General features: G+C 38.0%; 1 protein-coding gene across 8 annotated transcripts in view; it reads left to right on the forward strand.

Moving 5' to 3' along the window:
• The first annotated feature begins 4,994 nt into the window (after positions 1 to 4,994).
• The window catches only part of IFT88 (intraflagellar transport 88), a 50,278-nt gene continuing 37,881 nt past the window's right edge, over positions 4,995 to 17,391 (forward strand). For 2 of the 8 annotated variants that reach the window (XM_052812538.1, XM_052812545.1), the window contains exons 1-12: positions 5,008 to 5,299; positions 6,138 to 6,231; positions 7,244 to 7,306; positions 8,058 to 8,114; positions 9,792 to 9,845; positions 11,794 to 11,857; positions 11,934 to 12,003; positions 13,023 to 13,113; positions 14,309 to 14,413; positions 15,364 to 15,466; positions 16,132 to 16,246; positions 16,346 to 16,577. In XM_052812538.1, coding sequence (XP_052668498.1) covers positions 6,142 to 6,231; positions 7,244 to 7,306; positions 8,058 to 8,114; positions 9,792 to 9,845; positions 11,794 to 11,857; positions 11,934 to 12,003; positions 13,023 to 13,113; positions 14,309 to 14,413; positions 15,364 to 15,466; positions 16,132 to 16,246; positions 16,346 to 16,577 — 1,044 coding nt within the window. In that variant the 5' untranslated portion in view covers positions 5,008 to 5,299; positions 6,138 to 6,141. Of the gene's footprint in view, positions 5,423 to 6,137; positions 6,232 to 7,243; positions 7,307 to 8,057; positions 8,115 to 9,791; positions 9,846 to 11,793; positions 11,858 to 11,933; positions 12,004 to 13,022; positions 13,114 to 14,308; positions 14,414 to 15,363; positions 15,467 to 16,131; positions 16,247 to 16,345; positions 16,578 to 17,391 lie in introns of all 8 variants that reach the window. The other 6 variants (XM_052812544.1, XM_052812542.1, XM_052812539.1 and 3 more) reach the window with 6 other exon arrangements.

The following is a 17,391-nucleotide window of genomic DNA, read 5'->3' on the forward strand; positions in this document are numbered from 1 at the left end:
AAAACTAATGTCTTCTGGGCTTTGGAAACATGGTTTTCAGAACAAGGTCACCATCACTCCCATTTGGAAGTACTTATCGGTTATTTTAATATTCTTTGACCTCCTAAGATGTGTATTTATATCTTAAGTTGTGTTAAGTAATACACTGTTAGAGACAAAACACATTACAGATAGACAAATGGATTCAGGAGAATCAAGTTACAACTGTTCAGGAGGTGTTACTATAGGGGTCTGAAAGCCAATCACAGTTGTGATAATAGCAATTACAGGGCCTTTAATTTCTGTTGGTGAACAAAACGAGGTCTGTGGCAATGAAATCTGAACTATAGTATCATCCATATATTAGTGACAAAGCCACATAGATCTGCATTAGTTATTTGATTAGGGTATGACAGCAGCCATATTCCCCATTGTTTGTGGTGACCAGACACACTGGTGAGTCCAAACTGAATAGATCAAAAGTGGAGAGAGAAGTTTGCAAGAAGAAAGAAAAATATAAAGAATTAAATTCTCAGAAGTGTAAGTCAAGGGAAGAAAATAGGGTTTGAAAAAAAAGAGCAAAGTTTCATGTTCGTGTAATAGCTAAGAATTTTTAGGCCCAGTACTTGCACAAATAAGTACGAATAAGGGACAGTGATTCTCCTGCCTCTTCTGCAACCTAGATGGGAACCTCAGCCCAGAAACATCAAAAACCTATAACCAATAATATGGTGAAAAGTCCTGGGATCCATTAGAGAAGGAAAAGTAGGGCTTGTACTGGCAGCAGGAGAGGCCCAAGTGGAGCAAATATGCACTCACCAGCATATATATTCTTTCTTCTAAGTCCGACAGCAGTAGGAGCAGACTTGACTTGTGTTGGGAGCTGCAGAGTTGATCCCTCCATGTTTTTAGTCTCTTTCTATTGAGCATGCTCCCCTTCTTCCCCATGTGAGGAGCTGAAATCTGCTACTGGCTGGAGAGAGGAGGTGGGTTTACTGTAGGGGAGGAGTAGTACGGTATAAAAGAGTCATGTAATAAACAAGGGGAAATAACTAGCTTTAACTGTGAGCCACAGGGAGGTGGAATATGAAGGAGATGTGAATTCCCCCTTGCAGAAAATAAAGGAATTGCATGCTTCTAAAATACAGAGTGTCCTAACCTGAGCTTTTGGCATGGGATGAAAACAGAGGCATAGTTCACATTTGTTAAGTATTAGATCGGTTTAATACGTTACTTGCTCACCAGAGCAACCAGAAAGTACATTTCTTTTGTAATGGACTATGGTACATTGCTACTGTGATCCTAATGGTTCAGAAAACATAATGCCTAAATATGATAGCTTTAATTTAATAATTTTATTCCTATTCTGTAGAGTTCTAACTAATGGTTTGCATACTGCAGTTATAACTAGTGATTATATTAAGATTATGCTACAATTAAAACTATAATTTTAATTATAGCTAGTAGATCATGCAGTTAATTTAGGTGGTCTTTCACAGTGCAAATGGTCTGATGCAAATACTGCCAATATTGCTAAAATGCTGATTCTTAAGGAAGCTATTTGCAGGAATGAGAAAGTAAATAGTAGTAAAATAGATATTACAAAAACATGATTCAGCAAAACTAGATGGCTTTATATCCTTTAATAGTAAAAATACCTGTTAACAAGATAATTTTCCTGTTGCAAATGTCTTTTAAACCCAAACTACAACATATACATTATTCATAACATGTATTCTTCATAGTGAGGTTCTTCCATTCATTTTGTTTGTTTTCAAATTGTACGTAAATTGATTTACTTGCTTTACTAAATACAAACTATATAGTAAATTGATGTTTAGAGCAGAATGATACTGAATATTTTCTGCCTTTAGATCTGTTCTGAAATAGCTCTTTTAAAAACTTTCAGTATAACGCTATATTTTTACCTAATTAATTCCTCATTAAGAACCTAACCCTGAAAACATTCTGATCCTTGTACTTATTGTTGCATCAAGAGTAGCTCTAGAAACTTTATTTTCTAACTTGAATTCTCTCAATGTAATTTATATATGTTTATGCACACCAACTCAGAGATCACAAATATAAAATTCATTTTTAAATCTCCTAGAAGAGACAAAAGGCTTCTTTAACTTACCTGTTTCTATGTTAGGAAACATTAACTGGAAGAACTTTATGTTAAAAAGTGCTGTAGAGGTGTTTTTAACAGCACAGAAATAATGAGCTGATATATAAAGATTCTAGCACCCATACTGTTCATACACTTGATAACAGAGGAAAGTAACATGCAGTATGTATCTGTTGATGAGATAAATGAGCCCAGAGTATCAAGGCTGTAACACAGACCAGACACAATTCCCAGTATGGTCAGGGACCGTACAGGCCAGGGACCACTTCCAATAGCTGGTCTGAATGTATACACCCAATTTTGGAGGGTAAGAAAGTTTGATAATATGAACATGGTCAGATTCCAGTGGTGCCTTGGCACCATTTCATTTACAAGACAGGTGCACTGCCTCCCTATCACAGTGCCTTCTTTCCACTGCCCTAGATAATTGGGCTGAAACATCAGAATATGCTGGGCACCAGTATGCCCAGGTGCCCGATATAGACAAGCTGGGTAGCAGAGCTAGGGCTCTTGCCACAGAATGTACCTGCTGCTTGGATACATATGAATGTGTCCAGGGTCAATCAGAAAAATCTAAATACCTACCATAAACTCAATTATGTATGAGGAGTCACAAGCAGAAAAGGGGGGCTGGAAATGTTTATATATTTCTGCTGCTGAAGTTCATCATTTGTGGCAAGTATGTCACCTGAAAATTTTTCCTAGCTGAAGTCTGTTATTCTGCAAAATACTTGTATTCCAGAAACTTCAGGTATAAAATTCTCATATCCAAAGGTCTCAAGTCTGAAGTTTCTGTGTGAAAGTGGTTCATCCATGGAACGTGAACAGGTTAATGCAAGAAGTGATAATGTCTTAATACTTCTTTACGTTATCTTTGTTTCTCTTGTTGGGAGCTGGAGTAGAAAGACCTTTCACTCGTATCCCCTGTACCTTATCTCTTCAGAAAGGACTTTGAGGCTGAAAGAAGGTGACCAGCAGAAAGCCCTGACGTTGCATAATGCTCACAAACCCTGACCATAAAAGGGGTGTTGTGACTGACAGTGCACTCACTGTATACTATCTTTGCAGCTTCCTTATGCCATTAGCATAAGGCAGTAGGGGTAGGTTACAATTGGCCTCATAAAATATCTTCTCTCTCAAAAATACTGTAGGCATGTTCAGAGATCCCTGCTCTATTCTGTTTCCCATTTAGGCATGGGGAACTTTCCCATGTTGCAAATCAGCTGTGGGCAAATCAGCTGACACTTGTCAGGGTTTCCAAAATACCAACGAAGAGAAAGCAGTAAAAATGGCAGTAGGAATCATCTTTTCCTAAGACATTAAGGCCTTTAATTTTTTATTTAGTTTCACAGACTATGGCAGATGGGACACTTTACTGACTTTTTTATTGAAACTTTCAGTTTTGACAGCAGATTTCTCAGCTCACTGGAAAAAATGGTGCACTCTGAGAATGAGCGGTGACTGTGATGAGGTAGGTCTCTGCCCGGAGGTGCCAGCTGCTGCCTGAGATCCATGCCTGCCGGTGGAGCCCTACCACACTCCAGAGGGCATGGGCCAGCAATAGCCTGGAGCTCAAGAAACATGCTCTGGGATACTCTCAGGTACGGGACGCGTGCTCAAGCACAAGGTTTGACAGCTATGCAAGAAGTCACGTGCTTTACCATAGCAGATTTGCTTTTCTCTCACGATAGCTAATCTATAGCATATAATACTGATTTTCACCATAAAATGACAGCAGGTTGGCTTTACTCTTGGGAAGAGACACAAAAGAAATTTAAACTAGGTATAAGGATGGGAGAGATGTCCTGAGGTCCCTTCCAGCCTGAATTATTCTATGATCCTGTAATACTAAATTCCCCATTATGAAGAAGTCTAGAGTTTTTCCCCCATTCTGAATTCTAATTGCTCTCTATTTAATGTTTTGGAAACACTAGCTCATTTATCTTAATAATTTTCCCTTTAAAGTTGATAAATATTATCCACGTCACAGACTTTTATTTGCACACAGCAAAGCAATGTCTAGCAGACAACAGATCTTGTTTCCGCTTATGTTTTCCTTATCCTGTGGACTAAAAGTAGGCAGTCTGACAAGAGCACCATCCTTCACAGAAGTTTTGTGTTCCTGTTGCAGAAGATGAGGAAAGTGTAGGGGGAAACAAAATTTGTTTGTACATCCATTATATGACACACCTTTTATTCCTTAGCACACAGGCTCCCATCTTGGAAATATGCATAACCCAACTCAGGAAATTAAGTGTATGTTTAAATGTTTGCAGCATCAATTCAGACCGAGTCCTAGAACAAGCAAGAAGTCAAATTTAGTTCGCATTTAGCTCTAGCTCAGTGATCAACATTAATCCACTTGAAAAATCTGTCCAGAAATGTTCAGAGCAGTAGTTTCCCATCTAAAAGATGGTCATGGAAATCTTTGAATTCGTGTGGGTTCCTCCCTGCAGTTACACATTTTGGAGAACTGAATTTTCTTGCTGTTTAATTTGCAGAAACGAGATGACAGTCGGCTTTCTTTTTTTAACCCCAAGACTAAGCACGCCCAAGCCGGTAAACAGAGTCAAAAGCTACTCCGGCGCGAAGCCGCCCCAAGGCCGGCCCTAGCAGGAAGCAGAGGGGCGGCGGGCGAGCCGGCAGCTCTCACAGCCGAGGGTATAACTCCTGCGAGCAGCACAGCCCTTCTCCTGCGCCGCCATTTGCCGCGGGAACGTCCCCTCACAGCAGGCGACGCCCACACAGGGGCAAAGGCTTCGGCGGCGGCTCTGCGCATGCGCCGGGCCAGGGCGCCCCGGCCCGGCGCGGTGCATTAGGGGACCGCGTCCGCCGGCGTCCCCCTTAGCAACGCGGCCCGGGTCGGGCCGGGCCCGGCGGCCTCCGCCGCGCTCGGGGCGGGGGGAGCGGGCCGCGGGCGACCGGAGAGCAGGCTGCGTGCGCCCTGTCGGGGTGGGGAAGGGGGCGTTGGCACCGTCGCGCTGGTTCCCTGAGCTCTGTCGCCGACCTGCCGCGCTCTGCCCGGCAGCGCGGCCCCCGCCGCCGTGCGCTGGGTGCGGCGCGGCGGTGCCTTCCCGCCGCCCTCGAGAAGGCGGAACCGCGCTGGGGGACGTCGCCGCCGCCGCCCCCCCGCTTCGGGCGCTGAGGGAGGAAAGCCGCAAAAAGGAGAGATTCGGCGTCGGGCGATTCGGCGTACGGCTTCGAGGAGGGCCCCGCCAAGTGGGAGGCAGCGGGGGGGGGCATCCGCCGGTGGAGAGGAACCGGCCCTCGGTGGGGTGCGGGCCGGTTCGTCCTGGCTGAGGCTTCCTTGCTAAAGTGCACGTATTTCCTATTATAGCTGAAGTAAAATGTTGCCTTCTTAAGACTGTTACGGAAATAGGTAGCCAGGCAAAGAGAGGGCGCCTTATCAGTGAGGGAAGACCACAGGGTGGATGCAGCTGTATTAGACACTAAAGTATTTGTGAAGGAAGACATTGGAACCCAAGCTGCTTTAATTCTAGTTTTTAAAAACCACTTGAATTGAAATGGCAAAATTATACGAAGAATGTTGCATATAGAGAATAGCTGTGAAGGAGCTGGTGAAGGAAGGAAGGAATATTTGAATCTAGAGGAGATATCTTTCATTAGACTGACTGCTATGGTTTGGCCTAATATAAAAAAGCAAACTTTAGAATATGAGAGAGTTATCTTAAATCGAATGTAAAGATGCCATTCTAAAAGTAATACCGTTACTTGTTATGATCATTTAGTTTTAATGATAAATATCTTTAAAACAATTTTAATGACAGTGGTATAAATACCTAACAAAATACAATTCTGTGAAATGGTGCCATTTAATATTGTTTATAGGTGAAAACTAGTTTTTATGACTAATCATAGCTTATTTTTAATTTCAAAGACAGCAATTAAAAACTAAAATGAAACTGGAGCTCATTTGAACTTGTAAACCTTATTACTAATTCTATTTTACATTTTTAAAGATTTATATAAAACCACCAAGATAATATTTGGCATGTTAAATGTTTCACAGGAAAATGATGCAAAATGTGCATCTGGCTCCTGAGGCTGATGAAGATGATCTTTATTCTGGCTACAATGATTATAATCCCACATTTGACACAGAGGTAAAAACACTTGCTGTTTCCCACACACAGGATTTTAGCTTCTAAGTACGAGATAAGAACATGTGGTACAGTAATGCACAAGTGTACTACTGCTTTGAAGTGAATTTTTCTTTATTTAGCCAGAAATATATAAAGTTTCACCAAGACCTTTTTGAATAGTTATTTTTTGATAGTTTTCCAACAAAATACTTGTGCGCATCTCAGCAGATCTAATACGCTTTAATGGTTAGAATTTATTAAGTATAAAATCCTAGTTATTTGAAAGCCATATTCACATTCACGCACATTCAATATGGTGTTTCCCAGTGTGCAGCAGCAAGTTTTCTGACAAAAGAGGCTGCTTATTGGTCAATAGGTCATTGATCTCCTACTGTGCTGCAGCTGAAGGAGATAACAGTGGAGTGGAGTCCTGCAGGCCTCAGTGCAATTGGTAGAGCATCTGGGATGACTTACGGTAACCCTGCAGACCACTTTCTGGTAACTGCTGCTGTAGTGGAATTGGAACTGTAGGGGGCCATTTGGTGCAAACCCACTACCCCGCTCAAAGCAGGGCCAGTGTTGCAAGACTTGGCATCTCGTGTGAAATTCGAATGCCAAATTCATGGGAGTTGCAGCGTGACCCCAGAGACATGAGATACCTTAATGTATTGGCATGACAGGCATTAATGTTAAAAATTTCGAAATAGTACTAGTAGTAAGCTTTTGGACAGAAATAAAATTTCATGTTACATTTTATCACTAAAGCTCTGCTTCCTCAGTGTGTTTTTATTTTTCAGAGAATAATGAGTTTCTACATTTCCTAATCTAAAATACCAAAAAAGACAGATCAAATAATATAATCATTATTTATTGTCAGTAAAACCTGTCATTCAGTTATCTTCAAGTCAAGTATTTTTGGAAGAAGAATTGGGTTTTTTTACCTATCTGCTTTCAGTAGTCATAAGGTTCTGGAGTTGTGGCTTTGGGTGTTGTGGTTTTAAAAGGGTTGATATATTTATTTTATCTTTTCTAGGATTTAGAAAATGATGTAGCTTTTCAACAGGCAGCAAGAACAAGTCATGGTAGAAGACCCCCCGTGAGTACCTTTTAAAATACATTGCAATAGTGTAGACCTTCTCTAAAGCCCTAGCTCTGGTTTTAGCACTGGTACAAACTTATCTTGGGAATGTCTTAGTCTCTTTTTGTCTACTACTAACATGAAGATACAGCCTTTATTTATTTATGTGAAAAATATGAAAAAGATTAGCAGAGCACAAGGTCCATTAAGTTCTGTAGTTAAGCTAGAGCAAACAAGGAACTTTAGTTGAAAATGTGTATTCTTGTTTGATAAAATGAGATAAAACTGTGTTAAAGAGGAAAATGATATATTCTGAAAGGACTTTGTTTAATATTCTACACATAGAATTACTCGCTCTGGCATGTAATTATAAGGTTGATATACATACTAGATAGTGGGATTTAGAAAACTGTGTTATTGTTCTGATCGTTCTTTTCTCTGTAAATTCATGTAATTTACATTAATTTTCTTACTTTCATTTAGCTGTGACTTAATCTTATATCAGTTTTCAAAACTAAATACAAAGTTGGCACCTGCACTTTAGAAGTGCATACTATATATCTAAAGAAGAGCTGAAACTGTCTATATTACTTATTTGCCAGAATAATCTGGTTCTACAAGGAGAATTCTTTCTATAACAATTGGAGCATTATTTCTATGAATTCACTATAGAAACTATATAGAAAGAATGATAATTAATACATATGGTTGTTAATTGGTGGGGGTGTTTTTTGTTGGGTTTTTGGTTTGTTTTTTTTTTTCCACCCAGGTGACAGCCAAAATTCCTGGTACATCAGCTTCAAGACCTTTAGCTACTGGAATTGGTGTATGTTTTTGTTCTGTTGTGTTCTTAATGCAAGTGAGGTATTTACCATTTAATCCCTTGCACAAACTGAGCTCTTTTTATCTAAGTATTTCCTTCCAGTGAACTACATGTATTCATTAATTTGAATTAGATCACAACGCCGCACTTGGTCAACGCATGGTTACTGATTTTTTTTTCCTCTTTTTTTTCTTTTTCTCCCAAACCATACTGCAAATCAACTTCCATACTGCATAACGCAGTAGATTCCAAGCTATTAACCTGATTTTTTTTCAGAGGGAACTGCATGGGTTGTTATCTGGGCTCAGAAAGTTTTTTGAAAGTTAAGGTGAAAATTCAGTCTTGAAAAATACAGGCTTTCAAATCACCTCTAGTTTAATCAGAGAAAGTTGGTTATATTCTTTGGTATACTTAACCCATTGTAACTCTTAAATAACTAACACTAACCTCGTTTTCTATGGAAACAGAAGTTGTGCACTAGTGATACATTCACTGTCCCCTCATCCCATTAAATTTTCAACCTGTTGGCCTCAGTCAAATTTGAAATGACAGTGCTCTTAAGTATAAAGTTCCTGTAAGTTTTATGACAAATAAAGAAGGGAGATCACATTCCTTTAGATCTCTTACGCAAGTTAGCTGGGTAGCAATTTCAAGAACGCCTAAATTCTATTATAAGACATTGAAATACATCCTTTACTCTGAACCTTCTGTTACCTGCTCTGCATATATTCCTTTTGAGACTGCTTTTTATTAGCAGTCGTATTTGCAGATGTTTAGTGTAGTACCACACTGTGACAGGAAAAGCTGTCTTGTTAAAGGAGTGCACAAAAAGGCATTTCCTAAGGATAATAAAGATTGAAATGTTTATCTGCATTAGTAGAGCTAGAAACCTCCAAAGCTTTGTCCAGTCCACAGTACTACCTGTTTCACTCTGCAGATTTGCTGCTTCTACACTACAGTCCTTGTTGATGTAGATTCAGCCTTAGCAGAAAAAATGAAAAACAGTCACAATGCGTGGTGGATAGTGGGTAAAATAGTAAAACATAGGCCTCTGAGTGGGAATTAGGGGAATACTTTTTCATGGCCTGAAACCCTTTATTTTTGTCTGTTTGTATTGTATATCTGTAGCAACCTTTAGCACTTACTACTAAATATTTCACGTTTATTTCTTTACATTTTTAACACTACTACAGAAGGACAGCATGCAGCATGTCAACTAATGGAAAAGATATCCATTGGCAGTTTCAAAGTATATCTGTATTTATTGTAAAATAAATCTTCATGAAAGTATGCCTTAAAATCTGTCCCTATATTCATCTCTGATCAGTTGAATTTGGAATTTTACTGAAGTATCTTGTGTAAATTAAAGGTAGTAATTTCATAATGGAAAGTACTACCACCTCAGATAAATTTCTATGTAATGTTTTTTTAAAAGGTCTGACAGAAATGTCCAAATACATAAAAAACAATATTGTGAATTTGTGCTGAAATGTTCAACATCATTAAGTCTGCCAGGCACTGGAAGTATATTGCATATAAATAACACAAATGGGAATTTTGCTATGAACTTATGTGAGAGAGCAACTATTAAAACTCAGTGTTGAGAAGACTGTGCATAGCCTTTACAGGCTTCTAATGCTTTGTGAGTGCTAGTTTCAAACAATTTACTTATTTTTGTAGTCAAAGGCAACTTTAACTTCATCTATGGGAAGACCAATGACAGGAGCTATACAGGTAAAAGTTTCAATATTTACACTTTATATTGATTTGGAACACTGAGGTTTTCTGATAAGTGTTTGGGTTTGATACAAATATTTAACAGTTCATTGAAATAATACAAATTATTACACTTTTAATTTGTCCTTTTTTGAAAATACTACTGTTAGAAAGCATGAGGGTTGTGATGAGTATTTTGTTTGAGCACAGGGTTGGAAGCAGTACCAGTGTAGTGCTTTTTAACACTTATTGACATGCAATGAATGATTTTTCATTGAAATAGGAGAAAGTTAGATTCTGGTTTTCATGTTTCTCTTATGTACTTAGACACTAATAAGAATCTGCTACATTTTACCAATGACTTTCCCATCACTGCCCTTAAGTATATTGGCTTAATGTTCAATATATCTATAGCCACTATATTCTTTTGTGTCAGCCCAGGCGAGAAACAGGAATTATCAGGAAGCATCAAGAGTAGGGCTACTCCCTAAGGGAAGGCAAGCCAGGAGCCTAGAGGGAAATCGCATGGCCAGCAGTGCAGGGGCCTCACCAGCCAGGACCCAGTCCCACAATACCTGAGCAAGGCAACTAGGATCCACCCAGAGATGGTGGCCATGTCCAACCAAAAGTCCAGAACATAAGGCAATATCATGGTGATGAGGCAGGTCCAAGGTCAAGCCAAAAGGTCGATGCATAGCCAGGGTTAGGGCCAATAATCACTGGCCAGGTCTATAGTGACAAGGCAAGGCTAAGATCAATCCAGGTGGTCAGTCCACAGGTTGAAATCTGGATCAAGGGAACCTGTGGCTAGGCATAGCTGTGGCTGATTTGGAAACCAGTAGTCCTCCAACAAAGCTCAAGCAGGGGCTGAGGGACCAGGGTTGAGCTTAAATAAAGCTCCTGGACCCATGGGTATGGTGTATGGCTGGAGGCCTCAGGTGAGTCTGGTCAGGGCCATTAAGGTTTATTAGTGCAGACAGTGTTCTGGCAAGAAAGTTTAATAAGCTGGCATGGGGTGGGGTCAGAGATTCTTGTGTTGGGAGGCATTGTCTGGTAATAAGTAAAAATACAAAAAAACTGTAGTTTGTTTGTGCCTCTCTTGGTTTAGATAAAGTTTAGATAAAACATTCTGATCCGTAATCTCGTAGGATTCTCTTTATTGTCAATAAAAATTTAAAAAGCAACTGAGCTCTGAAACAGTGTGATAGTAAGCTAAAGTATATTACAGATCTCAAGATGAACAATTTTTAAGAATTTTCTAAAAATAAAAGATGTTTGAAATTAAGTATTCTTAATATATATAAAATTTACACAAAGTAGAAAGTGTTCCTTTGTGTCAGCTACAGTTTCCCAATAGTGTTTGCTCCTCTACTTTGTAAACAGTTATTATAGAATCATAGAATACCAGGTTGGAAGGGACATCAAGGATCATCTGGTCCAACCTTTCTTGGCAAAAGCACGGTCTAGACAAGATGGCCCAGCACCCTGTCCAGCTGAATCTTAAAAGTGTCCAGTGTTGGAGAATCCACCACTTCCCTGGGGAGATTATTCCCATGGGTGGTTGTTCCCATTGTGAAAAATTTTCCTCCTATGTCCAATTGGAATCTCCCCAGGAGTAACTGGTACCCATTACCCCTCGTCTTTTCCATGAGACTACTTGTAGAAAGGGAGTCTCCATCTTCTGTGTAGCCACCCTTTAAATACTGGAACATGGTGATAAGGTTTCCCCTAAGCCTTCTTTTCTCAAGGCTGAACAATCCCGTATTACATGATGTATAATATTTGAGAAAAAAATTTTGTTTTTTTTTTCTTATTTGAGAAAATATTTTAAAAAATATTCAGTTTACTGAGGTGGTAACAACTGATTTTTGTATTTAAAGGTTTTGTCGTATGTAACTGATGACCATACTGTCCACAATCTATTCTTTAGGAAGATTATTTTAATATGTCTTCCTTTTTATTTAAGGATGGGGTTGCTCGACCAATGACAGCAGTGCATGCTGCAGGTTACACTAAGGCAGCTATGAGAGGTATGGTTTGTAGTAATCATCAGCTGCCAGAGGGAGATGTTATTTTACAATTTTCAGTACTCTGTTAATTTTGCAGGTTCTTCATTTGATCCTCTTGGCCAAGCAAGAGGTCCTGCTCCACCTCTGGAAATGAAAAATTCAGACAGGTTTGTTTAGTTTTGCATTAAATTATTTCAGTATTAACAGCACCAAAAAACCAACCATGGGTAGAGTTTAAATCATCCAGGCAGTTACAAAGCCTTGAGGGGCCAAACTCTTAACTTTGTGGAATAATGCCACATACATTTATGCATGTGGTTAGCTAACTTACCAGAGCAGTTGCACTGACTTTCAGGAACATCTGATTTCAGTGATTTCTGGTTCCAACTGTAGCTCAGCGGCCTGGACGTAGTTGTTGCCACACAAACGCTGTGATACTTATATAGAATTGTGGAGGATTATGGAAAAGTGTGTGACAAGCAAGGAACACCATGATTCATGCAGCTCTCTGGGAAGAACTTGGGGGGATTTTGCCTGCTGATCTTCCCTGTTCACTCTGACCTTAGCACTTGAGGTAAAACTGAGGTTGTGAAAGTTTTGCAGGCTGCTGTGAATGTTGGGGAGTTCACTGAGAACAAGTCATTGAGCTTTTTGATACAAAAGTTGTATTCCTCAAATATAACTATATAGGAATAAGGAATCCTACTGAAATGTTTGGTTATTTAACTGAGGAAAAAATCTAGGTAAATAACAGCTGTTTATTAAAATCTGCATTTGCAAGCTATATTTTAAAGTTATCTATGCAAACAAAGGTTTGATTAATTGCTTTTAATACAATATTTCATTTCACTAGGCATTTGATTTGGAAGTTTTACTAGCCCATCTGTTTGTTCTGTCGTTACTTCTCTGTAATGAATTGGGTCCGTGAAATTTGCATGTCTGTCTTGTTCTCATAAGAGGATTTATGTTTTCTTAGGTCTCTGTTCTCATATTGAAAGTGTGAATGTAGTATCTCTGGAGGATCTTCTCTGGCCATAGTTTCACATTATATTTTCTTTGGGAAAACCAGTTAGTTGTGACATGTGATACATCACTGTGTTGTTTTATTGAGACTATCCCGTGTAAAAGCTTAATGTTTGCAGTTACATTACTAGTGTTAATCTGTTTATTGTTATTTTTATTTTAGTTCAGAAGAGAAGATTAAGCAGTTGGAAAAAAAAGTGAATGAACTGGTTGAAGAAAGCTGCATTGCTAACAGTTGTGGAGACTTGAAATTGGTAATTTTTCTGGATTTCACTTCACTTCTGCTATTATGTGAAGAACAATTTGTGTAGATGTTTCAAACTGGCTTTGGTTCAAACACTTCAAATTATTAAAATCATCTTAATTCTAACTTTGCTGTGACTATTCTAATCCAGTGATACCTTGTATTGCCAAAAAAAAGGTAGAAGCTGTATTTCTTGTGTATGTATTTGTTAAGATTTCAGTGTTACAAAAACTCCCTTCTTATGTAGATTGTACCAGACCATTCTGAGGGTCCTCTAGGATGTTATGTTAATTTCTGACAAGTCCAGCAGAATATCCATTTTCCTGCAGAAGTCATCAAAGTTGCCAACTCATTATCTATAAAACAGCCAAGTTAGATTTGCCTTCCATCATAAGGACTAAGAACCAAGCTATATCTTGAGAAGTACTTCCTTTGCCGCTAGCTGCCAAATAGCTACCTTGAGTGCTAGCCATTACTTTTTTAATCATTGTGCCCTTGCAGAGGCATACAGGACTGCTAATGGCACTTGTAGACCTGTAGCATTACTTGTACAAAGGGTCTTGACAGCAATCTGCAGAAGATTATCATTGGATAAAATAATAATTTTGGAGTTACTCAAATTGTGAACGTACATGTGAAATGCCACTTGTGGATGGATAAAAAAGGGAAGCAATTTACCAGCATCCAGAATCAATCAAGGTGCTATGTGCAGCACACATTTGAGTGGCACGCGTGTTTACTTACTGCCTTCACTTTCTTCCTTCCAACGTGTTCCTGCACTTGGATTCTGCAACTAAGGAAACATGCCAAGCCTAAACACTCTTTTTTTTTTTTTTTTTTTTTTATTTTATGTGCACTTTCTATGATTAATACAAGTAGAATACTCTTCTAGGGTCACCATAATTCTTCCAGGTAGAATAATTTTCTAGGGTCACCGTAATCTAGTGATTATGGCATATGTATGTGTGTGACTATACTTCTCTAAAATTATACAGCTAAGCAGAGTTAGACAACTGTATGTCTCCTTATTGCTAATTAACACCTTTCTGTGGGTTATATTGCTACTTTTCAGCCATTGGGTACAGTCTGTGCATTTAAAGAAAATGGACATGAGTATATTCTTTTCATACTTGTTTTGAGTGTATTTTTGCTGTCTTGGGTTAGTAAGATTCAAGGCATTGCTAAATTTTAGTTTTTTATTTAAGGCTCTGGAAAAAGCAAAAGAGGCTGGAAGAAAGGAGAGAGTATTGGTGAGACAACGTGAACAAATTGCTGCTGCAGAAAACATCAACTTAGACCTCACTTACTCAGTAAGTGCTTAGAAATCTTCAATGAATGCAAGGTGTTGGTAAAAAGCCTCCTAAAGAGACATTTCAGTGTTTTCTGAGTGTGTGTGTGTTGTAATGCTCCTAGCAGTGTACCAAATCATATACGGTCTATGTTTGGGGGTGGGGGAAGTTTATGAAGATAAAGTGAAAGTTAAGCACTTTAAAGTTAAGTTAAAACTTAGCATTGGATTGCAAAGATCCATGTGTATCATTGCATCTATTCCCTTGCAATACTCCTAAATCATTAATCTTAAAGCAGGTGTCTAGATTTACATTCTGGTTTTCAAATTAATAGTAGACTTTTTTTAAAAAAAGGATACAACATGCATAAAAATACTTAAGGGGAATTTAAAGTTGTACTCCAGGTAGTGCTGTAGAGAAAATTATTAACAACGAATGCACTGAATTAGTCAGACCTAGTAATTTATTTTATGGTGAAGTTCAGAGTAAAGCTAGGGAAAAAATGTGGAAGTATTTTACCTGACACCAACAGAACTTCTGTTTTGAAACAGCAGTTTGGAAAAATTCTGTCTTTATAAATTGAGTAGTGACCACAGGTAGTAGGACTGTTTTCCATATTTTGGGAGTCATAAATTACAGACAGTTTCTGAGAATTATCTTGTATGAATGTTTTTTAATAACCTTGCATTATAACATTGTGTTTGTTTAGGTCTAAGGCCTACTTAGCTTGACTTTTTAATGGTAGTTACTTAAGTACAAAAATAAAAAAATTACGTAGAATAAGTAGATTTGAAACTTGTTTTCTCTATGTCAATGTACAAGAACAAAGGAGCATTAAAGATGGGAAGCTTAGAACTGGTAAAAACAATACTTCCAAGGTAAAATTGTATTTTAAATTATCTATTATAATAGTTTATTACTGTTGGGAGAACAATGTATTTTCTTGTACCTATAATTCCATTTGTCTATAGGTTCTTTTCAATCTGGCTGGTCAGTATGCTGCTAATGAAATGTATGCTGAAGCACTGAACACTTACCAAGTTATAGTGAAGAATAAGATGTTCAGCAATGGAGGTAGGGTATACTCCAGAGTGGATTAAAATTGGTAGTCAGGCATTCAAAATGAGGATGTCATCTGCATGGTGTTGACTCAGAGATCTCAGCCTTCCTGTCTGCCAGTCAGTGTGGATGACAGATATTCATAATCTCTGACTTCGTATAACTTAATGTGGTTTGGCTCTCCAACTCATGAAGTCTTTTCTTTCCATAGGCTAAGCTAAACATGAAGCCAAAGACATATTTTTCTCATGCCGCACACACTGTGTTGTCTGCTCTAATACTAGTTTTTTCTCTTTTGATTCTGCTTTCCCCTTCTGAAAGCTTTTTTTAGTATTTTGCACATCTTTGAGACTCCTATAGTGCACTTGTCAGAGATGCTTATTTGCAGCTGTCTTCCTGGAGAGCACCATAAATAATCTCTACCTCATCCTTCAATTCACAATCAAAATCAGAATACATCTTACATGATAGTTCTTTTCTAGGTTTCATTACCATTTCATCTCCTTCTGGGTGAAAATTCACAGAATGCTGTTCTGTGCAGTTCTTCTTAAAGGGACACTGGTACCCTATAATGATGACAAATTCATTAGGAAGTTTTTCTACTCTGTCACTTTGAAACAATTAAAAAAATGCTGTAACTATGCTTTAAAAGGCTGTAACTCATTGACTTCTTTTGATAGGTAGACTGAAGGTGAATATGGGAAATATATATTTAAAACAACGGAACTATTCCAAAGCTATCAAATTCTACCGTATGGCTCTAGACCAGATTCCTAGTGTCCACAAAGAGATGAGGTGAGTTTCTACTAGTAGCCATGGTTCTGAAATACAAGTTTTGGATACAGTATGCTTTGATAGTTAAAAATATAACCTAATCCTCATTTCTTTACTTAGGATTAAAATAATGCAAAATATTGGAGTTGCATTTATTAAAACTGGCCAATATGTTGATGCCATTTCTTCATTTGAACATATAATGAGCATGTCCCCAAACCTCAAGGCAGGCTTCAACTTGATCTTATGTTATTTTGCTATTGGAAATGGTGAGCAAATGAAAAAAGCCTTCCAAAAACTGATTGCAGTTCCCTTGGAAGTGGATTATGATGACAAATACATTTCACCAAATGTAAGTTTGAACAAAATAAACTGTGTATGTTTGAACAAATTAAACTGTGTCTTTATATGGTAAATCAGGAGAAAGGGGGAGAGACACTGAATGCTTGGACTGCACTGAATATGTAAATCCATGTGTATTTATGTATCTAAAATAACTTTTTTTTTTTACCAGCATGAACTTAGTATGGCAGTACTGCTCAGAAGTATAAAATAACATTAAGAACGTTTCAAATCCTTTTTTTCTCAAAAGATATGATGTAAATAAAATCTGCACCATATGATTGTCTTCATAATGATTTTGTTGAAATTCATCTGGGTTGACTTACATAGCTCACTTGCTGCTTTACCTCCTTTATTTATATAAAATTTTAATGAAATATTTAGAGGCTAAAATAAAGGGAGCAAGGCAGTGAGTGAGTTAATGCAAGTTATCTCAAATGAGTGCTAACAAAACTTGTAATACTGTAGTGCTATTTTACAGAAGAATATTTTAGTAAAGTTTATAGAAGCTTATTTTAGTTTATTAGACTTTGTTGGAAACTGGACTTCCTTTGTACCATGAAACTAGCAGCTCATGATGTTAAAGACAGGAAAAAGTAATTAATAGGTTTAGGGTCCCTCTTAGGTCCTCTATAGAAAGATCAAAGCAAGCCCTTTATAATCTCTTAACAATCTTTTTTTTCAGTGATGCAAAGCTTCCATTTTCAGTCCTAAAGATCAAAGATATAATTAGTCTTCAAACTTTGCAGCTTAAGAGTAGCTGTTGCTTCCTATTGTCCTAGCATAAGCAAATAAAATTTAATATATGAAGCATATATATATTT

Source organism: Harpia harpyja, chromosome 17 (assembly GCF_026419915.1).
Source record: "Harpia harpyja isolate bHarHar1 chromosome 17, bHarHar1 primary haplotype, whole genome shotgun sequence".
In the NCBI taxonomy this organism is placed as follows: domain Eukaryota; kingdom Metazoa; phylum Chordata; class Aves; order Accipitriformes; family Accipitridae; genus Harpia; species Harpia harpyja.